This window comes from Equus caballus, chromosome 20, assembly GCF_041296265.1.
Source record: "Equus caballus isolate H_3958 breed thoroughbred chromosome 20, TB-T2T, whole genome shotgun sequence".
Lineage (NCBI taxonomy): Eukaryota > Metazoa > Chordata > Mammalia > Perissodactyla > Equidae > Equus > Equus caballus.
This window is the reverse complement of record NC_091703.1, coordinates 49,609,242-49,634,463: the sequence shown is the minus strand read 5'-3', so window position 1 is coordinate 49,634,463 and position 25,222 is coordinate 49,609,242. Positions and strand designations below refer to the sequence as shown.

At 40.2% G+C, this 25,222-nt stretch overlaps 1 protein-coding gene across 1 annotated transcript in view; it reads right to left on the bottom strand.

Moving 5' to 3' along the window:
- Positions 1-22,446, bottom strand: part of OPN5 (opsin 5) — a 28,191-nt gene extending 5,745 nt beyond the window's left edge. Inside the window, exons 1-4 of the mRNA XM_001502775.2 lie at positions 22,317-22,446; positions 17,936-18,055; positions 13,662-13,832; positions 10,017-10,351 (exon numbers count right to left, since the gene is read on the bottom strand). Coding sequence (XP_001502825.2) covers positions 10,017-10,351; positions 13,662-13,832; positions 17,936-18,055; positions 22,317-22,446 — 756 coding nt within the window. The remainder of the gene's footprint in view (positions 1-10,016; positions 10,352-13,661; positions 13,833-17,935; positions 18,056-22,316) is intronic.
- Positions 22,447-25,222: the final 2,776 nt, after the last annotated feature.

The following is a 25,222-nucleotide window of genomic DNA, read 5'->3' as shown; positions in this document are numbered from 1 at the left end:
TATCCATTCTCCCCTCTAAAATTTGAATTTACCCAAAGACCCAAAGTTTAACCCTATAAAATCTGTCAGATGGAGCCTCTGTTGGACAATAAATCATGCTAAAAAGACACCAGTGCTCCCAAAATTTCCAGATTTCTCAATCTACATCCCTTAAAACCTAGATGAAAACTATGGAAACTATGGAACTATGGAAACTATGTTCACCTTGCTGAAATTTTTAATCACCCTTATTTGCCTCAGGAAACTTAGAAACTCTGCCCTTGTTTGAAATTCTAATATGACTCTTCTTCACAGATTTCTATTAAATGTTACTTCTTTTGGCTCAAGTTTTTCTCAAGTTTGAGGCTCACACAGTAGAAATTCACTAGGAATAAAGCAAAATAGAATCACCAAGCTTTAATCAAAGTGATACAGTTGTATAAAACAAGACTATTACCAAAAAGGACTTTTCTCTCTCACAAAATTATAACTACTTTAGGGGCCTCTTGACTTTCAGACCAAAGAATAATTAGAGATAGGATTTAAAACGCCCTCGCTAGTTTCTCACCATCTGCAGTTCAGACCCTTTAATGATGTAATCTTAATTAGTGCCCTGTAACTATCTACCTGACCCTACAGATTATCTCACTTTAATTCAAAACAAGCACTTTGTGCAAGATATGATGCCAAGCGCTGTGGGGGACACCAGTGCACCTTAGTGCCTGAGCTGCGTCCGTCTGGAATATGAATAACTGCAGCCCAAGGCAGAATGGGATTCAAGTGCCAGCTCAGAGGAGGACAGAATTACATGCCATGGGGCAAATTAAGAACAGTTTTAAGAGGGATGTGGCATAGAATCTGCATGTTGGCAAGTGGAAATAAAGGAATAGTAGTGAGACCAGCACGAGCAAAGGCACAGGTGTGTGTGAGATTTGTGTAGGAATTAGTGAGCAATTCACCTTGGCATATGAGAAAGCAATAAAGGGAGATGAGTCTGGAGAGAAAGACAATGTCCATGTATTCAGAGTTTTGTATAACATCTTAGAGATGAGGCTGGAGAGAAAGATAACATCCAGGTATTCAGGGTTTTGTATAACGTACTACTGAGCCTGTACTTAATTCCACGTGCTTTGAGGAACTAGTAGGTTTTTGAGCAGGAGGCTTAATGAGAGCTGTGGTTAATAATATGAACCTGTAAAACGGAATGGAACAGGAAGAAATAGGAGGTAGAAAGATCATCATTTATTCCTTCAGTCAACAAGTATTATTGGGCATCTCCTATATGTTTTGTGTTGAGGATAAAGCAATGAACAAAGCAGACACAATCCCTGCCCACATAGAATTTCCACACTTAGCAGACTTGTTTAGGCAACAGTCTACACGAGAAATAAGAGGGGTCTTAACCAGAGTGCTGACATTGGCAAATGAGGTCCAAGCTTTGATGCTTATTGTGAAATTGAGCTATTTCAAGCCCTAGTTGAGAGAAAGTGAACTAACTTCAAAGTATCCTTACACTGTTATCTACTAGAATATTCTCTCTGTAAGATAAATAATGAAACTATATTCAAATTAATGCTCTGTGTAGTAGACATCTGGGTTGGTTGGTTTGTTTGTGTTTATCCTCATCTTCCCAGTATACCTTCTACCTTAGCATTGCCAGCATCCCTTCTGCCTCCTAAGAGTTAACATCACAAGCATCATATGATCAGTCTTACCAGAGGACTGCATGCCCCTGGCTACAATAGTAGGAACAGGAATGAGCACAAGACTAGAAAGAGTATAATCAGTCTCATCTTTGATATTGATTTATAAGGGAGTTCTAGTGGATTTTCCCTCATGGTTCTAGTAAAAGTGGGTCTTCCTTTTATCTTTGAGTTCAAGACCCTGGGAAGCTGTAAGGATGGAGCTAACTGCAGAAGGCACCACTTCCTCTTTTCCCATCACCTTATTTAAGAAGCAAGACTACCGCTCTCAACATCAGAGTCATGACAAGCAAGTGTGAAGGATCAATAAGAAGGAATGAGACACAAAATGTTTTATTAATAGTAGTTAAAGTAACAACATTTGTGCATATTTTTTTGTTTTAGAAATTCAGTTGGATACGTTTTTCTTATAACAAAGTCATTTGTGTGTGCATATACAATTCAAGATGCTTTCGTGGGAGAAGAGTACGGTATGCAGGGAATGGTCTGTACTCCTCGGGCTGCTTGACCTGTGGAGCAGATAGTCAGTAGGGTGTGTTTGCCCTGGGAACCCCACATTTGTGGGATGTGTCAAGAAAGAAGCACGGGAAATCTATGCTAAAGTCTCAGGTTCTAAAATTCCACCCAAGAAGTTCAAGGCTCATCTCTAAAAATTAACTGTAGCAGAGAAAAACATCAACAACATCTATCTCACTTCATTTTGGAAAAGAGATTCTAAACCCCAAAGAGATAAACCAGGTGAGCCCAGACCTCTTGCACATCCTGAAGCTCTGCCTTAGGGTCCTGAGCCAAAATTCTCACCTGTGTGTTAACAGTTATAAACAATGCCTAATGCATACCTGCAACTCTCCTGCTTGCTTCCTTTTCCATCTTTCTGCAGAAGTTTACCCAGAAGAAATTGTGTTTGATTTGGTCTGTGTGACTTTTGTTTATAAGTGGAATGGATGCCTCAGAGCTCACAGTAAGGGTCTTTTTTTTTTCCTAAATCCCCAAACAATAATAACTATATAAATAAAGCTTGCTTTAGCAGATGTCTGGGAACTTAACATAGCTCCATCCTTTCTCCTTTGGTGAGTCATATGATTTCACAGTATCTCAAAAGCTGTTTTCTATATTTCTGCCAAAATCATTGACACAAAATAGATTAGCACTGAGTCCATAATATTTTCTACATTTTACATATTTTCTACTTTTATGGGAGTATGCAATGGGGAACAGGAAGGACTTGAAACATTTGCATTATGTTATTCTTTTTAAGAAGACATGGAAGAATTAAATAGACTGTGGTTTTTAAACACACAGCAAATGAATCATTGTGGTTTTTCTGAGATTAAAATAAAACTAAATACTTTAAATTGAATGGCTGGAAATCAAGTTTAAAGCAGAAAGAGGTATAAAAGCCTAGATTTAAAAGTTACTGCAGAATGTTACTTCTATTTTTGAAGTGAATGCAAAGTTAGTATGAGGCATATTCATTTTTTACAACCTTCTCATGTTAAAATATACTCCATAAAATATTAAACGTTAAAATATTAAATATTGAAAGTATTTTAAAATACACTCTACAAAAATTTCCAAAACTTTCATGTTACACTCAGTTTTCCAAAAACTTTCTGCTTAAGTTGGACCACGTTTCATCTTTGCATCTATCTGTTCTTTGCCTTCCTCATTTCCTAGTGGGCCTTCATTTCTATTTTCTAAAATTTCTCTCCCACATATCATTAAACCAGTTGTAACATGGGCACCTGCACCCATCAACTTTTTCTAAGGTGTTTATTTTTTAATCACTTCAGTTTTACCACTGCCTTTTGGTTCACTGGAAAAGCATGTAGAACTTCAAATTCTTAAATTAGAGAGTTTTGTGGGAGGAAATTCACAAGATACATGTTTAGCTTCTACAAAAGAATCACACATCTGCAGCCCAGTTCATTTTAAATATATCTTGCTGCTGAGGACCAAGGGGTATTGGTACATTCCAGCTATAGTTCAAGCTGGCATTAAGTGTCTCGTAAGCAATTTTGTCCATCATCGATCAATTGCAGTGACTTAATCAATTAAGGCAATAATAGAACAATGGGGTTGAAAGCAAATTCTCTAAGTTATATAAAGCCCTGCCTTTAGGCCCAACACGTCTGAACCGTTCCAGCAGATAAGGTTTCCAAGAAGGGAGATCCAATCCTGTCTGTGTGCTGAGGCAGTGTGGAAGAGTGGGAAAGTCACCGACATGGAGATACTGAGGGGTTTAGACTCCAATCATGGTTCAGCTCCAGCAACCAATGTGAGACAGAATCTCTGATTCTGTAAGAACCACCATCTCAGTGCCTCCACCAGGTTCCTTTGCCCAGATATGATAAGACTTCAGCCAGCATTTGAAGTTGCATGCTACCTTGAATAATGAAATAGATGAGAAGAGGACATGGAATTGATGTGGAAGTGAAGGCTTACAAGGAGGGTTGAAGATATGTAATAAATTCACCACCAATAACAATTTTGAATCATATTACAAAATCAGCTAGACTACTGATAGCAGACATATTTCAGTGGCTGGGATGAAATAAGGTCACAAGAAGAGAGATCACCACATCTGTGCACTGAGAGAATGGGAAGAGGGAGGGTCCCGGTCTGCTTCAGGAGAGTGTACAATTGACAGGAGCACAGGAACGATAAGATTTGGTTTTTCCATCCTGGGTCTAGATAGCAAGTATATGGATTTGCTCCTACCCAGTGGTAAAATGATATCAAAAGATGATGATACAACAATAAATGCCAGTTATGAGACCACTACCCTCCACATGTTGGCAACTGGTGATTGAGCCATACTACCAATGGCAAGGAGGAGAGTGGGAACTTGACAGCCATGACCTACCTTCTTTGACCCTCCATTTTGTCATATATATAAAAATAAGGGTGGTGATACTTAGCTTTCACACCACCTTTTAAGAAATTAAGTAATTCGACAAGTCTAAGTGTGTCTAGCTTGAGTTTCTTCCTTTCTTCTATTTTATTGACAGAATGACAACTAAGGCCAACTGTCCCACGCACTTCTCCATACCCTTAAAAAGAAGAAAAATTCTGAGACCTTTGATGTGTCTGCCATATGTTAGCCTGGTTGTGATCCAAATAGAAAATATTAATTCGTACTTTTAAAAAAGGAGAAGAATTCTGCACTTCTCAGTTGCAATTTTCTCAAATCCTAAAATACCACTACTCTATAAACAAGCAATTCTATGATAGAAAGGAGAGGAAGTAAATTAGGTCATGTCACTCTGTGCATCTGTGTTTTGGGATTTTGGTCTAAAACTGAACGCAATATCCCTTGCCAGGCAGTGGCTGGCTCGAAGAAAAAGAAATAATTACTAAGTATCTGGTTCAACAAAGTAAAGGAGATTTCACTGTTCATTGTAGATACACTAAGTCCCTGGAGGGAGGAATACGGTGATCCGAGGGGAACAAATACTCAGGCTTAGAGGCCAGGGGGTTTTAGTAAAAAGAGCTATTGCCATAGACCTTTAAACAATCCAACCAATCCAGCAATTTTCATAGAACCTCAGAGTTTTAGAAGGCAACTTACACATCATGACAAAACTTAAGTAGTAATTGAAAATGGCTTAAATTTAGTACAGAAGACACCACAATAGAAAGTTGTGTTTATCTTTCAGTATGGGTTGAATATTGACTAACATTTTTTGTACAAATGCTAATAATTAGAAACCCACAGACTGCCCTTAGAGTCCCTCCGGGGTTTCTCTGAATCTGAACCCTCAATGATAAATAACATTTGATGAGCAACAAAGGAGAGGAGGCCTCTGAGGGAAGCAGGAAGTTATGTGTATGAGTTTTAAAAAGACTTCACAATCAGCGTGAAAGAACAAAGCAAAGCAAAATGCCTCCTCAGGTATGAAAGGAACAGAGGCACTCAAGCCAGGGGTCAAGGGACCACTTAACACTCATTAAGGTAATTAGATCAACTTAGTTTATTCAGTTATGTGTCCATTCCAGCAATCTTAATTAAACATCCAGCAGGCGCCCGGCAGTGGGACGCAATAGCCCGCAGGATGTGCAGCGTAGCCCACACCCAGCAAAAAAGAGTGACAAACATGAGATTCAGGAAATAAATGGGCCAAGTGCCCTCATGGTCCATCATAGAGGGACTTAAATCCAGCCCAGGGGATCAGGAAAGCTTTCTGGTAGAAACAAGGGAAATTAAGAGAAATCTAGGTTCCCAAAGGATCTGGATATTAACTATAGGCCTGGAACATTGCAGGTGATCCACATGTGTTAAATGAATAAACATGAAGTCCCAATAAGCAAAGCATAGAAAAATTTGGAAGATTTAATCTACGCTTATGGTACTTCCTTCCTGTCACTCCACCACCCCCCTCATTAAAGCAGAGGCAAGACTTTTCCCTGCATTATGTGAAGGTTTCTACAGAGCAGAAATACTCAAGGAAGTAAAACATTCATTTCTCAGCTTCTGCCTTTCAAAACAAAAACTTGAAACTTAAAGGAGAGAAAAGGGTTTTGACTGTGAAGAAAATGATTTTGAGTATCCAAAGCCAGAGACCTGAAGGACTCGGGCATTAAGCTTACCACATGAACAATTTAGAGGGATGCTTGTGGATATAGGAGCCAGTTTTCCCACCTGAGAGTTGGTAAAGGTTCTACAGCCCAAAGACAGGGAGGACATCAGAGGAGCTGGTAAGTGACCTTGAGAAGCTGTCCTGAAACTGCTCCACTGAGCTGAGCACAAGGCGGCAGGGATGGGGTTGAGGAGCAACAGAACCCTCAATACATTTGGTGACTTGTGAGCAGAGAACTTGTGCCTTACTTCCCAGGGTCCTAGCCAAGCTCGCAGTATCCCCCTGATGAGGTGCAGTCAAAGGATGGGGAGGAGAAGCTGGGATTCTGATGAGCCTAAAGAAGGCCTACAGTTGGAAGAAAAAGGATGTAAAGTGTCATGACAATAGATTACTCCTACCAGAGGGAACCTTAAACATCTCAGCAATACCAGGGTCAATAAATGACAACAACCAGACCAGGAGCTCCCACCCATTGACACCATGGAATTATAAAGACCTCCCTGGAAATTATCCAAAGCCCTGGGAAGAGGAGGAAAACCCTGATTCAACTGAATTTATCCTGATTATATAATACCGTTTGTTTTACAAGGTCAAATGCAGGAATAAAAATGAGATTATACTAAGTCATAGAAATATAAAGAGAGGCATTTTTTGTTTGGGGTGTGTCTTTGTTTTGTTTTTTTCTGCATGCCTCTGTTTATAGTCTATGAAATTTCAGCCTACTACAAAAGTCTAACAAAACCTTGTTTTTTTCCTATTTAATTGGATGGAAGTGACAAAGTAGAGAAAGGTTTATAGATGAAATGTCAATTTTTAAGTTGATGAGAATAGACTGGCAAAATCTAGGTCCAGATAACAACCCAGCTGGAAATAATTAGAGCACAAAGTAGATGATTTTGATTTTGATCCCAGAATCCGGGGAGGTGGACTTTAAGTAATAAGCTTGAAGACCAGGCTGCTCTGAAGATCAGAAGTGCCAAGTGAACAAGTAAATCGACAATCCTGAGAGGTACTTGAATGGGGAAAAGGTTTCTAAGATTAGGAAAAGGCCCAGCGTGAGGCTGTTTCTACTTATTTTACTCATGACAAAACTTAAGTAGTAATTGAAAATGGCTTAAATTTAGTACAGAAGACACCACAATAGAAAGTTGTGTTTATCTTTCAGTATGGGTTGAATGTTGACTAACATTTTTTGTACAAATGCTAATAATTAGAAACCGTACATTTAAGTTATTTTAATATAGGTTTTACATAGATGAATGAAATATAGACATATAATATATAAGATAGACATTATATGTAATGTAATGCCATTTAGTATATGTTAGAAGAAGATATATATAGAATAAAATCATGCATATATGTGCCTAGACTTTTCATTTAACATATCTTTGGTTAATCTGGCCTGGGTGAGCCTAACTATTTGATCTACACAGTCTAGGTCAAAGAGAATCATAACAAACCAAAGTAAATGGTGTATACTGAGCTTCACCTTGTTTGCATAACGAGCTTCAGAAGCACTCACTAAACAGGCTGCCTGCCCTCAAGAATACACAAAGAACAAGTTGCTGGGGTATTCCTAAAAGCTAGCTGTCAGTGGGTTGAGTTGAGATGAGTGACTAGGAGAAATTGGAGAAGGGCCCATGGGTATGAGGATCCAGATTCACTGGGCAAGTTCATCAAAATGTCTTAAGGTCAATAACATTGGAGGATGGCAAGAAGAGAGAGGAAGTCATATGACGTATCAGCAGCTTTACAGAATGCCAAACTACAGGGCTGCAAGGTAAACTGAAATCCACACACCAGTGTGATGGACATCACATTGTTTCCCCGTGGGTATACATTGTGGGTATACTTCCACAAACTATTGAAAAGGAACATTCTTATCGCTGTTGCATTTGCCCAGTTCCTACAACAATACCTGGTACAGAACATGATTTGAATTAAAGGTATTCAAAATTAACTTGAATTGGTTTATTTGAATTAAATTTCTTTTTAAAAAATCACAGATAGGACCTAAAGCGAGACCTGGAAATGAAGAACTTAATTCCTGATCCTACATCTCGTGGAAATATTTTTCCTACTTTACAGCCAATTATAAGATAGAAGTAGATCATGATTCCTAATTCTGCATTTCTGTCCAGGGAGAACTGTTCTATTATCAGGTTATTAGCATAGATGTAGAGTGATGAAAACATCCTTCAACCTTCCTCTTACTCAGCATGAGGGGTTGAGGGAGTAAATGTCAACCAGAACCATCAGGAATCTCAAGCTCATACTGTGCAACCAAGAGATCTTTGCAAACCTCAAGAGATCTGCAGTTTGGAGAAAGGAATATTACTGGGCCCAATACTACAGGACCAAGGCCCTGGCTTATTAGGAAGCCACCTCTGGTCTGGAGGGAACTATGTTACTATAGGTCCCTGAGACCAGTGGTCTCCAGAGTCGTCTGTGAGGACACTTGAGGGTGGGATATCAATACACATGATTGATTGGGGTACCAGAGGGATGATTAGGACTTCAATCTGCATTTATTTTCATCTTTAAAATATAAGATAGAAATTAGGGTTGTTAATATTAAATACACAGTTTGATGATATTACCCACATGCCATTTATGTTGAGCGTAGGTGCTGAAAATATGTTTTCGATATAAGGGTGAGACATGATGAAACTGTGAGGATCACTGGCTTAAGCTTTACCAGAATTCCTAAAAGGTGTAAAAGAAAGGAGGAACTATGGCTTCTTCAACACCTTCTATGCACCAGATGACAGGATACCATGCTTTATCTCATTGAATCTCCACCGCGACCCAATGAGATAGATGTTACTATTTCTTTTACATAGTGGAGGAAATAGAGATTCAAAGTTTAGTATCTTGCTCTGGGTTACAAACCTGGCCAGTGTCGGTGATGGAATTAAAATCCTAGTCTGCTTTCAAATTGTCTGCTCTTTTCCTTACACAACAATATCTAAAGAGCTGCCAACCCTGAAACTAGCATTTACCAAGGCACTAAACCCCGCAGAAATGGCTCTTGTATTAAGATAAATTTCCCATAGGAAGGCAGACATGGTAAGCTCTTACTCTGTAAATAATGCAAGGTGGCAGAATGTCCCTAATTTCACCCTCCAAAGTCTATACAAAACGGTAAATTCTATGAGGCATTTGATTCATAAAAGTGATTATTCTTATTACCGAAATAATTTTTAAGAAGCAATAATATTCTGTTCAATAGAAAGAGTAAGCTCCCAGTAGATCCATTGTACAAATTTGGTAGATATTAGAAGTGTGTGTGTGTGTATAAATGAGAGAGAGACAGAGAGAGAGGAAAGAGATATTACAAAGGCTTAGATAAATAATAACAAAGTCCAGAAATACATAAATAGTGGAGATTCTAAATTCTCCCAACCTCCAACATTTCCTATCCTCTATGACCTATGAAGTTTGTTTTGTTTTTTTTTTTTTTTGAGGGAGATTAACCCTGAGCTAACATCTGCTGCCAATCCTCCTCTTTTTGCTGAGGAAGACTTGCCCTGAGCTCACATCCACACCCATCTTCCACTACTTTATATGTGGGATGCCTGCCGGAGCATGGCTTGACAAGCAGCGCATAGGTCTGCACCCGGAATCCAAACCAGCGAACCCTGGGCCACCAAAGCGGAATGTGCAAACTTAACCACTGTGCCACCAGGCTGGCCCCCTGTGAAGTTTTAATTGATCAGAAAACACCTCTGTAAACTATTCCTGCAGTTACCTTGGTCAGTTTCACTTCCAGCACGTGGCTGCCATGGATCCGACTGTCGAAATGAGCCACCTCTTTGGAGGAGGACTTAACCTTGGCAATGATTTTGACGTAGGAGAACACGATCACAGCCGTTGGGAGCAAGAGGCAGAAGAAGAGGATGTTCAGGATGAAAATCTGGCCCCCTACCGAAGCCTGGGCCAGCCACCAGTCCAGGGTGCACGAGGTTCCGAAGGGCTCAGGCACGTAGTCCCCCAGACCTACCAAGGGCATGGTGGTCCAGAAGGAAGCATAGGCCCAGATGACTGCCAGGCAGATGTAGGCGTGCTTTCTTTTCAGCCAAACCCCTGGAGGCGGAAGAGAAGCATTACCAGGAAGCAATCTGCCCTCCACCCAAATACCTCCCCTTGATATGTCAAATTTCACATCCAAAGAGTTATTCCATTGGATTCTGGGAGAAGTGGTCAGATAACTGATGCCTGAGGGAGAGTGGAGTGCAGGGAGAAAAGTTCCAGAGCTTGGGCCTTTTTCCAAGAATAAAATTGCAGGTGATTTCACAGGGACGGTTTCTCTAAGCATCTGGGAGCCTTGGGAGGGAGAAGTGACTAAAGCTGGGGAAAAGGGGAAGTAAAAAGATGAGAGGATGCTGAAGACAATGGAGGATCTTATGGAAGCATCCCGAATGATCTTTGAGATCCTATCCAATGGCAAGAGGCCAACTGGTAGACTATAAGGTCCAAGCCCAAAAATGCGTGTATCAGTGGATCATCCAAGATGGAATCTTTGGGGAAGGTGAGAAATGATAATACATTGCTAGTGTCTTTAGAATACCCTTCCTCCTAAAAGCTTTTGTGTCTCTCATCTCATGTGTCTTCCTAAGCACTTGTTGAGCGGGGGTTGGTGGGCCGTGATTACAACTGTGTGGTGTGTTGTTAAAGTAGTTGACTCTGCTTGGTGAGAGCAGATTTTGAATCTTCAACCATTATTAACACAATACTCACACTCACACAGCCATAGCGGGAGAGGTAGAGAATCTAGGTAGATTATATCATGTTCTGCCAAAGTAATTTTGTGAAAACACTTTTAGGAAAACAGAAAAAGAGCTTTGTTTTTCAGCACTAGTTTCCATTAACCAAAAGAGAATTCCAAGAGGAAGAAATAGTGCAGTCATCTAAGAAAAGCTGAAAAGCACTAATATCATTTTCTAAAGTTCAGCACAACCACGGAAGACAGGTCAGCCTGATCTAATGCTGCAGCCTACACGGCAAATTACTTTCACACCCCACTTATCACCTCGAACCAAAAGGGCCGGAGAAGTGATTCCTGACTACCTGGGTTTTGTGGTAGCAGAGAAGAAATAGCAAAACATAGTCAATAAAAGTCAGATGATTTCTTCAAGATAGACTCTGCTTAGTGCCAGGTGAGGCTTGGGAAGCAGTAGGGCCTACTTCTTCTCATTTCTAATATTTGACCCTCTTCGTGTAACCTTTCTAGACGCCGGTGTTTTCAGCAGTAAAATGGAGGAAATAAGAATATATTGCTTACAGATTTTGATAAGTATTAAAGGAAATAATGCAAGGCTTGTCCTGCAAACTATGGAAAACTACATTAACATGAATTTTTACTCCTGTGTTTGTCTCACTTAGCATTAATAAGAAATACGATGGATTGTTTCTACTGTCTCTATTTTTTCAAATACGTGGCCTTTTGTATCTTAAAATGCAAATTTCTCGAGCCCAACCAGATAGGGGTAACAATCGTGTTGCTACAATATACATCAGCTCTTGGTTATCCATCATAACGGATAAAACATTGGCATGGATAATCACATATATTTACGGGAATGTGCATAGGCATACGTATAAGCATTTATGGTTAGGGTTACTTGGTGAGGTGTTTTATACTTACATTCGAGTATGGTGAAAGGCTGTCAAGTACAGGAGGGAGTAGATTAGTAGATTGGTTCTGTGTTGCTCCAGAAGTCAGAACTAGGACCAATGGGTGGAGGTTACTGGGAGGCAGTTTTGTCTCAATATAAGGAATAACATTGTAACAATGAGAGCAGACCAATCAGAGAATGGGCTGCCTTGTGCAGTAGTAATCTCCCCGTCACTGGTCACTGGAATTATTCAAGAAGAGGCCAAGTGGCTGTCTGGCAGGGATGCCTTAAAATAGTTTATCACGTTACATGGGAGAAAGGTCTACACGTCCCCAAGTGACCTGCTAATTACAACATTCTAAACCCTGTGGAGGGTTTAATAGTGCTTCAAATCAAATGATGAAACCATACTATTGAGAATCAGCCTTAGAAGAGACTGGAAAATATATACAGTTCCCATGTGGAGTTATACTCTGCAATGATTCTAGGGGTGGGCAGTTTCATCTCTTTAATTGACACAAAGGCTGAATTCAAGAAAATATTTAAAAAGCAGAAACATCAAGGTTTAGGATTCCTCAAATATTCCCAGAAAGTGGAACTTTTTGTCTTCTCATCCAAAAAATCCATAGGAGTATTTAAAATCTATCTGGTATGACCAAAAATAAGTTGATAGAAAGAATTTGACTCTGAAGTCATCCAGAATATTTATAATTGTATATTTTTTACGTATTGGAAATTTTGATTCAAGCTATTTCTATTGGAAATTTTAAACTGTTTAGAAAAAAGATGCAAATTAAAAAAAAAAAAAAAGTGAGTGCTGGATCTTGAAGACAGTGGTCCATGACCTTACCCTCCCTATGTTTGGTTTCCTTGGAGTTTGGGACTGTAAACTTTCAAAATATAAAGGAAAATTCCACCACATTGAGTGTGTCAATTGCCTTGATCTCTTCCACCTCAGGCTCCAGGCCATGCTCTGTCCCCATGGTCGTAACCACTCTAATCGACAGATTGATGAACAAAGCAGCTTTATCCAGACGGAGCAATATGACTCCCTGGTCGCAGTAGTTTGTCAATATTAAATTTAAGGGCCCAAATGCTTCTCTTTCTGGTTCAATAAATTCCCAGAACCCCAAGAAGCCAACGTACTACAAATTTATTTTTAACATTTAGAATGTTCTAATCATTCAAAGAGAAAACGTTAGCTTCTGAAAACTTGTTTATTGCTGGCTCACCCCTCACCCATTCCCTTCGTCACTCATCTTTCTACCTGCCAATACCATAACAAGAATGTCTAGTGGTAGGTATTTCTGTAGGTGTGTCCTTTCCTGCAGGCACAGCTGCCCAGCTCTCAAACTTGGAGGTGGACCTTTTGGAATTCCTCCTCTAGGAAATCATGGGGAGCCTTACTGCTAAAGGAGAATCAGAAACATCTTTTCATACAATGACGCTTACTATGTGGGGAACCAGCTAAACACCTTGGACATAACATCCTATCAATGCATTTTATTTCTTCTGTTTACATGGCAAAACATGGGAGAAGCTTACACACTTTATACAAGGAAACCATACTTTCAAAAGCATTGTGGCCAAACACCAGACTTTCCTATAAAAGCAGTATTAAGTCTTTAAACATAGGTTAGAACAAGATAGGCTATAAACAGAAATACTCTTGGTCCCTGAGGTCATTAGTAATCTTTGTTACCTATGGGTAGAATGCGTACAGCGCTGACAAATCACCTAGCTGTAACTATCAGAGAATGAGAAACCTTCCAACTTACCATAGGATAAATAGCAGATTTTCAGGTATCGATCCAGGCTGACAGCAGTCATAGTGATAAGACTTCCACAACCAAAGAAAAATCCAGCCCATCCATACCAGCGGCAGCCAATCCAGCCAAACACCCAGCGGTGACAGAAGCAAGAGATGATCGTGAAGGGTTTGCCTACAACTGGAGCACCAAGCAGTTTATCAAGGGACGTTCCATCTGGTTGAAATTTACCCACTTCCCTCAACTCACAGTTGAGTTATAGCCTGTTCAAACCAGAGAGATGGCTATTTTCGTAAACGTTAGGTTCAATTTGTTTACAACCAGACCCAGGTTTCTGAGATTTAAACTATTTATTCCTTCAGCCTCCATGTGTTTTTGCTTTTGTTTTCACTTTCTAGAAAGCATTCTTCTACTTTACTTCACAACCTGCACCCTCCCCATTCAGCCATCGTATTCAATCTTCACCTGCCCTGAAGGGAGAGTAATGGCAAGCTCTTCAAAGTCTCTATCTGATCTAGCGAAGGAACTTTCTCTAAACTTAACGCATTAGGAAAACCAAGTGACTGATATTCACAGCCTGCAGGGGCCAGCCCGGCCCCGCCCCTCCCAGCTGTGCCCCTTCCTTGGCATACAAAGGTACACACAACTTCCTGTTGGTTAGGCAGTTAACGCACGCTTCTTGTATGCCTTCTGTAAGCTAAGCACAAGTTTCCTCTACTTGTCTAGACAGCTAGTGCCGTGCTCCAACTTACTAGACTGTGCACCCTCACATTCCAGCTTCCTGATCCTAGTGAGTCTGACCCCATTGCCAGTGAGGAAATTGAGTGTAGAAGAATTAGTTTTTTATTCAACAAATACTTATTCGGTGCCTGTTATGTAACAAGCACAGCGAGGTGCTGGAAGACTAAGTGGAGATCAAGCCAGGCAAGTTCATTTTGTCATAGAGAGAGCAGACAAAAGGAATGCATAATTTGTAATATGAGATAAGATATGATGGCATGGTAGGTAGTGATTAGTGTTGTGAAGAAAAATATAGTAGGGGAAAGAGATAGACAGAAATTGTTATTGTACGTCAGAGTAAGACAGGAGCCAGCCTAATGAGACAAGGCCATCTGCAAGGCCCCAGGCCTATCGACATTGGCCCTAACCAGTCAGCAGGCTAGGAGATTAGCTACAGGCCACCAAGATCCACGTTCCACAGCCTCAGGACTTTCCTGGGCTCACACACGTGACCTAGCACCTTACACAGTGACTAGTCCGCTGAAGGTGACCCTAGCTCCATTAGCATAGTAAAAATCACACCCGGGGTGGAGAGTTAGCATGCTAATGATACATGTGTCACATGAAGTGGTATGTTGAACAACAGCACAGGCGCAAGGAAAACCCCACCTCTACATGCCGTGACAAGGCGCTCCTCCCCAGCCTTTGCCTAACAAAAGCCCCACAATCAGATCCCTAAGGAGCCAGTCACCTGCCCCTTCCTTTCCGCACTGGCTTCCTTGTGCTTCCCATGTGCACAAGCTAAAAACTTTTACTTTTCTACTCCCGTTTGTTATCTCTCTTGATTTCTATCCTGGGGGACAATAAGAACCCAATGTGCTGGTAACAAGGGGATCAGGGAAGACCTCTCTGAGAAGGTGACATTTAGGCAGATGTCTACATCAGTGGTAGAGACCCAGGCAATGTCTAGAGGGAAAAAGTTCTAGGCAGAGGAGACAGGAAACTCAAACTTGAGCAAAGTGTCTGCTGGGTCGGGGCTAAAGACAGCAAAAGACAAGAGGAAGTGACTTAGATGGAGTGAAATGAGTGTCTGTTGTGCCTGGGACCCACCAGCAAAAGCTATTTTAAGCTTCCTTCTGGAGTGGTGATTTGTTGAACCTAGAATGTGTCTCTCTCCTCCACTTCATGGAATGCTCCTGAACCCAGCTGCACGTTAAAATCACGAGGAGTTGTTCTGTTCTGTTTTGCTTTGCTTTGCTTTGTTTTGATTTACTTTAAATATCGGTGTCAGGACTCCGACCCCCAGGGAGTCTGATTTAATTTATCTAGAGTAAGCCTGGGTATCAATATCCACTTTTCTTAGCTCTGCAGGTGATTCCACTACATATAGCCAATTGAAAGCCATTGATATTTAAACAGCAAATATTCGTTGTGTAGGTGAAACACCTGGTCTCTAGAATGTGCGTCTGCAAGGTGCTTATAATAGAATATAGTTGATCAAGAAAAAAATAATACAGACATAAAAATTTTTAAGGGGGACCAGCCCCGTGGCCCAGTGGTTAAGCTTACACGCTCCGCTTCTGCGGCCCAGGGTTTCACTGGTTCGGATCCTGGGCTCAGACATGGCACCGCTCATCAGGCCATGCTAAGGTGGCATCCCACAACTAGAAAGACCCACAACTAAAATGTACAGCTATGTACTAGGGGAATTGGGGGAGAAAAAGTAGAAAAAAAAGAAGATTGGCAACAGGTGTTAGCTCAGGTGCCAATCTTTAAAAGAAAGTAAGGATTATTGGAAGGGAAAAGTGTATTAGAGATACTCAGAAGTTGAAAAAAATGATCTAGGTTCATCAGAGAGAGCTATCACATAGAGGAAAATGCTTTCTTGGTGAATTACTCTAAAGATATATGCAGAGAAATGGGGTGATATGTGCAACTGTAGTGCAGGCTTGCTTGGTTGAAAGCATTTTCAATGTATCAGACCAATTAAAGACTTTTATTCAAGCGTAGTCTAATTCAGCCTTAAGCATCAATCTGGTATTACTCATCGGGGAAGCTGGTGGCTGAAATGGCAGGTTTCATTCAAGCATTTACGTTCAGTAACAGGGAGAGAACCATTAGGAGTCAGCAGGGAAAGCTGACCATGAAAGCTATCATTCCTGTTGCGACACCGCCATCGTGTGGCAACAGCCAAAGTGGCAGCCATTTTGCAGGCTCACGAATTCCTTGAGTTCATCTTGACTATTTTCACAGAAAGTGGCCTGACAGGATATGCTCCTCTTAATGTGCATGTGTTTCCCATAAGAACTCATGACATTTAAGCCTGTGTATACTGAGTAAACCCTTTCTAAATAACCAAGACCATCCAAACTCTCAATAAGAAGGCAGCACGTGGACTGCTGGTGATAAGTAGGGACTGAATAGATAGAGGCTTATTATTAAGCCTTGTTTTTAGAGACTGGCAGTGGCAGAAAAGTCCACTTATGAAGAGGGAAACAAATATCAGAAAACATTTTTAAAGGAATCCTTTTGATGGGAAACTGCTAAAAGTTTTCCAGTGGAAAGAGGAGCTGATGAGTTTGTTCCATTCAAACTCGATTTCTCCAACTCTAGTAACTTAAGAGTGTATGCTAAAGAGCGGAATGTTGGGATCCAAAGACACATTTGGGTGTATGTAGGCTACCCTCGCATTTTATAGACAAAAACAAAAGGACATGACTTACCCCAAATCATTCATATTTGTAAAAATGAATTACAGTTAAAGAGAAATTTTATTTCAACTCCTCCTTGCTGGGTTTTCAGAGAGACCAAAAAAGCAAGAAATAAAACAGTAGTTCTTAATTTGGGGTTCACATTAAATTTACCTGGAAATTCTAATTTTAACTAGCTGACTTTTACTAACTGATGCCCAGGTAACATTCTCAACTAATTAAATCAAAATTTCTGGGTATGAAACCCAGCCATGAGTATTTTTTTAAGTTCTTCAAGTGACTGTTTTGTGCAGCCAAGTTTGAGACCCACTGAACTGGAAGCTTCCTATACTTGCCACCCATCTCCAAGCCTCAGTGAGATATATCACTATGTTATCACACTTAAATATGTCATTAACAGGGCAGCTCTTCTATCTTCCTATACTCACCTCTTGAACTGTCTTCAGCCATCATTTACCTTTTAAGACCTTACCCCCTTGATATTTATTGTAGCAGATTTCCATAAGGATGGGAGAGGTGTAACAGAGTTTAAAACAGTGATCTGGAGCCTACCTGTAAGTTTCTGTTTTCTGAATCATTTAGCCCCCTACACCTTGAGGTGTCTAAGATATCACGTGTTATTAAATTGTATCCTTGGCATTGACATACCCAGGACATAGAAAGGACTCAATAAACGTGAAATGAATGACCTCTTTAGTCAGACAACACTCCGTTGACTTACCACAAAGTCTGTAAAGATGATTTGCGAAGGGAGGAACAAAAGGCAATGGGGTAAGGATATCTCTGAGCCAGGGAGGACTTTAGAATGGGGCACCGTTCAAACCCCCAAAGAAGAAATGGCATGGTTGTTACCTGAAATCCCCAGATCACAGATTGCTAAATTGATAGTCATTATTTCCGCAGGTCTCAGCTTCTTCTTTCGTCTAGAAGACATATAAAGGACATACCCATTTCCAAATGTGGACAGAATCCCTACAAGGAAAAATATAAATTCCCATTGTTAAAACTAGGATTTAGCGTTCACTGGACTATGAAACACTTCTCAATTTCAAAAATGGTCACCATAGATTTAGAGGGTAATGAGAGGACTCTAAATAAAAATCTAAATTAAGAAGATGAAATAAAAAGCATGAGTTGTGAGTGACAGGCAAGGGATGGGTTGCCTCCAGAGGAATAGGAGTCAGGGATCATAAGACTGAACTTACCCAGAAAAAGGAACCACTAACTTCCCAGTGAAGGTCAGGAGGGTGTGGGCATCCCGATGCTGAGTTCTTGTACTGGCCCCCAGAGTGGAGTATTCCTCAGCCATTTTTGTAGAGTATCGGCTTTATAGAACTCCCTCCCTCTGATAAGTAGGGTTACCCTTGGCTCTTGATAAATTCTGACAATGAAGAGACCCAAACCAAGCAAGGTGCTTTCACTATCGCTGTGGACTGCAGAGGGAGCAGCAGCATTCGGGAGAGGCAGAGGCCAGATATGGCATAACCCTCTGCAAAGAAAGGTCATCTCCTGGAGACACATCCCAGGACTTTTGCCTCCTTAGGACACATGGATGCTGGATGTCTGCAGCTGCTACTGGACTAGGTATCAAGGGGAAGTGGGTGACAATTGAGAATATGGCCTCTCCCCCTCCCACCAATGGGAGAGAAAGTGACCCTTAACCCACCAACCTACCAACAATGGTATAAGTGTTCCCATTTTTTTATATCCTTTTATTAATGACTAGTTAGCTTGGCATTACAATGAAACTGTTCAAAAGTTCTTACAAACCCAGTTTAAATCCAAAAAGACCCAATCCCTACTGACTTTATTTAAGAAAAGAATACACCTACTTCCATAGCTTAACATGTAGAGTAGATTTCCTCAGGATTTCTTGCTTCATAGTGTAGCTGTGTATAAATGAGAATCTGGTACAGCTGCCTTTAGTAGTAAGGAATAAGGAGAGTATTAACAGGAGAAACCCAGATTTTTCTATTTTAATTTCTACTTCTCCACCACAATTCATTTTGGGGGCAAGGAAAGATATGTGTGTTTCAGCTGATGGTATGAAACCACCAGGAACTGACTGCATTGTGCTCTTAGGAAATTCTGGATCCCTGGAGTCAGTGCTGCCTAATGGCCCGTTAAAACCTTTTTAGCTTTCTTAAGAGAGAAGAGGAAAAAAATAGAAGAGATTATGGAGTTGTAGAACAAACCAACTAAAATGAAACTTATGTCTCATTAAGGGAAACCAGCTAGCAAGGCACAGTGGAAAATTAAAACGTGAAAACGTGGCTTGAAATATAAATAAATGCCATCTGCTTTGTATCTAAGAAGATTAAAAACAATAAGGATGCATATGCCTTTTATACACAAAGCTCATTTAAAGATCCTTTGTCTTTCTACATCTCTTTGTTTTTTTTTTCTTTTGCAGGGAAAGATTTGCCCTGAGCTAACATCTGCTGCCAATCTTCCTCTTTTTTGTTTTTCTCCCTAATGCCCCACTACATGGTTGTATATCCTTGTTGTAAGTCCTTTTGGTTCTTCTATGTGAGCCACCGCCTCAGCATGGCAATTTACAGATGGGTGGTCTGGTTCCATCACGAGGAACTGAACCAGGGGGGTAGGTGAAGCAGTGAAAGCACCAAACTTTAACCACTAGCCCATCAGGGCTAACTCCTATATCACTTTTGAGAATATTGATTTTCTTACTTATCCTTTCTTAAATTATCTGTATTAACTCTGTTTCATAAGGCTCCACCCAGTGCCCAAAGCATTATCCAAAAATAGTCACCTCTCTCTGAGGTGCATATGGGTTATGCCCACAGGCAATCTTATATGTAAGGGAGTGTCAAGAGAATGCAAATTTATTTTTTAATGGTAGTTAAGGAAAACAAGATTAAGAGGGTAGAGACTAAAGGGAGGGGGGACATTTTAGATTATCAAAATCCTGAATCTTTCTATGAATACGAAAAATAAAATCTCCTATATAGAATGTTAATAAGCTAAGAATTTAGAGTAAAGAGTAGAGGGTAGAAATGGGTCTCGAATTTATTTCTCCGCCGTTCCAAACTCAAATTTATCTTTTCGTCTTCCAGTTTTCCCTAAGACATCTAGTATTTCACGAAGCTCACCAAGAATGTCATTCTACTCTGATTCCTTAAAAGGAATCTGGGCACATTCCCACACACCTATCCTCAGAGGAGGTGAAAACCAGACATAGGACCAAGCCCGAGAGCTGCATCTAAGATGAGTCCAACCCCTCGAGCCGCCCCTGGCCTCATCCTGAACAACTGTTCTGGGATATGCCCTTGGCTCCGTCCCCAGCTCCCTGAGTCACCTGATGCTCGCTTTGTTAGGAGAGTCCTTGAGGACCTGCTCTTCTAGATGCCCCTCAGCATGCCCATTTGAATATGCCTGTGGATTTCCCTCCATCCCACACGTGGAAGAGAGAAATCCTCCTGACTCCCCCCACACTCCCCCTGGCAACCTCTCCCCCCTCCATCCTCCATGCCAGGGTGGGGATGGACTCATATCCCTCCTTATTTTGTGTCATCTGGAGAAACCGGTCAGGATAAAGATGCTACTTTTTAATTCATTCCTTGCAACTGATTGAGACAAATTCAACTTATAGATGTTTATTTTTCTCTCTTTTCTGATCATGGAAAGTACTTATGTTTAATAAAAATGCAATGTGGATTTTACTACCAGATAGTCCCTGCGCAGACAGAGAGTTTGTCTGTTTTGTTCACTGTTATATTCCCAGCAACTTAAACGGTGGTAAGGTATAGGCACTCAGTATGTATTTGTGGTTGAAAAGACATAGGGATCCATTTCTATGACATAGAATTTAAATCGGTTTGATAATGACTAATAATAAAGCCAAGGACCCAGGGAATCCCTTTGCAGCAGAATTTCTGATTCCATCTCATCCATTCCATTTGCCTCAAGTACTGACCATAGAGGGGTCCCCAGACTTTTCTAATGAGTTTTGCTACTTTCAGGAGGTTAAATGAAATTCTCAGCCAGTAATAAATAGTTGAGAGAGAGAAAGGAAGGGAAGGAGGGAGAGAGAAAGAGAGAGAGAGAGAAAGCTTGACCCAACATCTGAAAAGATTAAAGGCAGACACACCTAAAGATGTAACCCACCGGCACACTGGTTACCCAAATTTAAAAAAACATTTTTAAATTTAAGAAGAGTATTGTAGTTGAATTCTAATTGCCTAGACTAGTGCTGTCCAATAGAAATATAATGTAAACCAGAAATGTGAGCCACATATGTATTTTAAATTTTTCTGGCAGCCACATTAAACAGAGCAAATATATTACTGAATTAATTTTAATAATATATTTATTTAACCTAATATATCCAAAATGTTATGGGTTGAACATGTAGTCAATTTTTGAAAATTATTAATGAACTATTTTACATTATTTTTTTCTAGTACTAAATCTTCAGTATCTGGTGCATATTTACACTACTGCACATCTCATTTTGGAAAAGTCACAGTTCAAGTGCTCCAGAACCACATGTGGCCACCGCATTGGATAGCAGAGTCTGGAAGCAGATGTGCCATGTTATGGATTATGCACAAAAATCTTTTGACCTTGGACTGACTTCCATTTATTACATTTTTCCAACTCCCACCAAAATCACTTCGTGATGCTAATGTGATGCGACTTTACTTTTAGGTGAATTAAACTCAGTGTGTCCATCAAAATCGCTTCATGATGCTATTGTGATGCGACTTTACCTTTAGGTGAAGTAAACACAGTGTGTCCATCATCACTACGGCACTAGGCTAGAGTTTTCTCAATTGTGAAAAAAGGAGGCTGAACTAGATGATTTCTAAGGTCCATTTGGAGGCTACACTCTTACATCAAAAGCATGTTTTAAAAAAGTAAAGGCACTCTGTTTAAATAAGATCTCGTTATCATTAACTTTCTTATTCAGAAGAGGAACCTACTACCAAAGCAACCAAAATGAAATACAGTCTCAAGATAAATTATTTTGCTGTAAACGTTCTTTAGATTTTTAAGGGAAAATTTATCCCTAAGAATAAAGATAACAGAGTTATTTCTATGAAACATTCCTTGAACTTCGTAATGCTACCCCATCTTCTGCCTTCCTCCCTCTCTCATCTCCACTTAAAATATCCACATAAGTGGATGCAGAATCTTTGTGCAAAATCAATATCTCAGCCCATGAATTTTCTAGATGCAGCTTTTGCACAGAAAAATTAAGGAAGCTTACCAATTATTGTTAGATAAAAGCCAGCCACCAAATCCGCTTCCCAGGAAAGTTTGGAAGCAAAAGGATCCCCATCTCGCAGGTAGTGTGGCAGGCGCTCATCCTGGGGCAGGGCAGTGTGGTTTAGCGCCATGCTGTTCTCAAGCCACCAGGCGTCTGCAAAGCAGATCGGCAGAGATCTCAACAGACCTGAATAAGCCAATCTGAACCATCTCTTAACCACGCCCCTATTTTAAAATGAAAAGCAAGTTCCCAGGGTCATGCTTGATTCACTAATTAATAACTGGAGAACATGTTAATATTTTTCTTCAATGATCCAAATGTGTCAGTATTCAATTATTGGATGTTTGGATTCTCCAAGCCTGAATTCTCTCCTTTCTTCATCATGCTGCCCTCTTTGGGCCACTTCATCCCTCCCTTGGGTGAATAAGAGGTTGAAAGCCAAACTCCATCAATTTTACTGCTTCTTAGCAATTTTTGTAAAAGTCTGAACTAAGAGAAAATATTGTATGGAGCGTATACTATACACACACACACACACACACACACACATACACTGTACATATATAGAGAACATTTCATCAATATTTAAAATATGTTGTAAACATATAAAATATTTTTTAATTTGCCAGAGTATTTTTTTAATATTCCAAATTGCCCAGAAGAGCTTCTCTATCAGTTATATATTCAGGGAGCTTTACAGTTTTTCTGAAAGAAATAGAGTTATTAGTTATTAGAGTGTTGAGTACAAAGGACCATAGAAACTTTACCAAATAAAGTTAAGAACTAGGAGATTTTCAAGCTTATCTTGAAATTTGGGGCTGTTTAGGAAAGAAAATTCAATCTTGGTAACTCACACGTCTCATACACAGGAAGATTTGGTTCCAAGTTTCCTAAAGCAGAAAGCAACGTCATTATTTCCCACCACTGCCCCTCAAATCCATTCCCTAAATTGTGCATTCCTGCTCCAGGATGAAACCTTGAGCAATGACGGGTTCCCAAAACACACAGGCCTTTGTAGTGTTCCTACCGAATTTTGATTTTAAATGGTTTACAAAGTCTTTGATAAACCCTCTGCAAAAATACGTCACACAATATCCTCAATGCTGAAAGTTGGAGTGGTGTGTTGTTCCTGAGATAAAGCATTCTACTGATGTCATAACTTTGGAATGGTTGTTATTACTTGGTTTGAAAGGGGGAGAAATACTAGTGTAGATGTTTCAACTGCTTTTGAACTTGCTTATTTCAAATTGAACCAATAGATGTCACTGTTTAGCCCTCTAGGAAGCGATTTGGGGCAGAACCTATCAGCCTGCCCCACTATTGGTGACAAGCTGATCAGCAGATATCTAAGAATGTCGTTCAACCTCTCTAAAAGACACGGATTTAACCTCTGCCTAACTTCCTATTTACAACTTAAATAGGTCTTCTCAACTCACAGTGACCCTCATGGTCCCCAGTTGGCCGAAGCTGCTGTCCACTTCCACATACAGTTTGAGGGCAGTCACATGGTTAATGTTCAAAGTCCTTCTTCATGGGAACTGTAGGAGTGGAGCTGCAAGGAGAAACCTCTGACGGCCAACCCTCCCCCTTTTCAAGACTTGCCCCAAGTTCAAGTTTATCTTTAGAACTCCTAATTCCCCTTTGATTGTCCCTCCTTCTGGTAAATTCTCTCCTCATTACAGATTCCCTATGCATGCCCATTGGCTGTTCAGTCCTATCCTCCACTTTAGATTCAGAATCATAAGACAAGGGTTTGAGTCCAGCTCTGATACCCACCCTCTGATCTTGAGATTATTTTGACTCTCTGGACCCCAAGACACTTCATCTGTGAAATGGGTAACATCGTTCTTACTCACCACTCACACTTTATGTCGGAACAATAGGATATTGGATTTGAAAGCATGTTGTAAATGGGGAGTCTTATCCAGTTATTATTACTTGTCCCAAATTTGCCCATCCATGAAGGCATAGCTATTGCATGACAAGTTTCCTCAGGGTCCTATGCTAAATAAATGTATGCTTGTGTAACAATTGAAGTATTTATTGAACATCTACTATCGACCCAGCACGAGGAGGTAGTATAAGAGATATGGATCGTGTTACCTGCACTTAAGGAGTATAACTATCATTTTGGACAGAAAAAAGATACAGCTAATGTTCAGAAAATAATAATACAAAAATATAAAACAGCAAAATGCTGCCTTGTTTGGCTTTAGACAATTTTTTAAAGCAAGGAAATAATTAAATGACCTGAAAAGTTAACTAGTTTGTGTGTGGTGTCTTACTATCAAAAAATGTCCTTTCTATATCTCAAGGTCCCCAAGGCCTTAGACAACATAAGACTCAATACACTGGTATTGATAATGATGATGTAAAACTTCGGCTGAGCCCTGAGGGACTGTAATAAGCAAGTAAGAACTGTGGAGAGTATTTTTCAGGGGGAAAATGACATGAATAAAGATTTGGAGACAAAATGAACATAAGGCATGTAAGGGATGGAGGAATACTGTCTCCAAGGACACAGAGTCCACGATGATGAGATGTGGTAGCCACCCTTTTTTGGTAATACTTGGCATAAGGGTTGCTTTTGACATATTATATGTGGGTTTATTTTTTTCCAGATCCACTGATCAAAGTTTGTGCTATTGTTGAAGTTTGACAATAAAATATTTGAGGGTAGGTGTTTCCAATTCTTTTCAAAAACATGACTTAGGTAGTTTCCTGAGGTAGCGTGAGAGAAGGAGGTAGAGAATCTTAAATATATTGGTTATTTGGGGGCTTTTTACTCTTCTTCATACACTACAAGCTCATTTTCAACCCCACACTTTGCACATGTTGTTCCCCCTACATGTAATATCTGTTCCCTGTCTTCCTAGTCTACTCAAATTCCGCTTGACCTTCAGGCC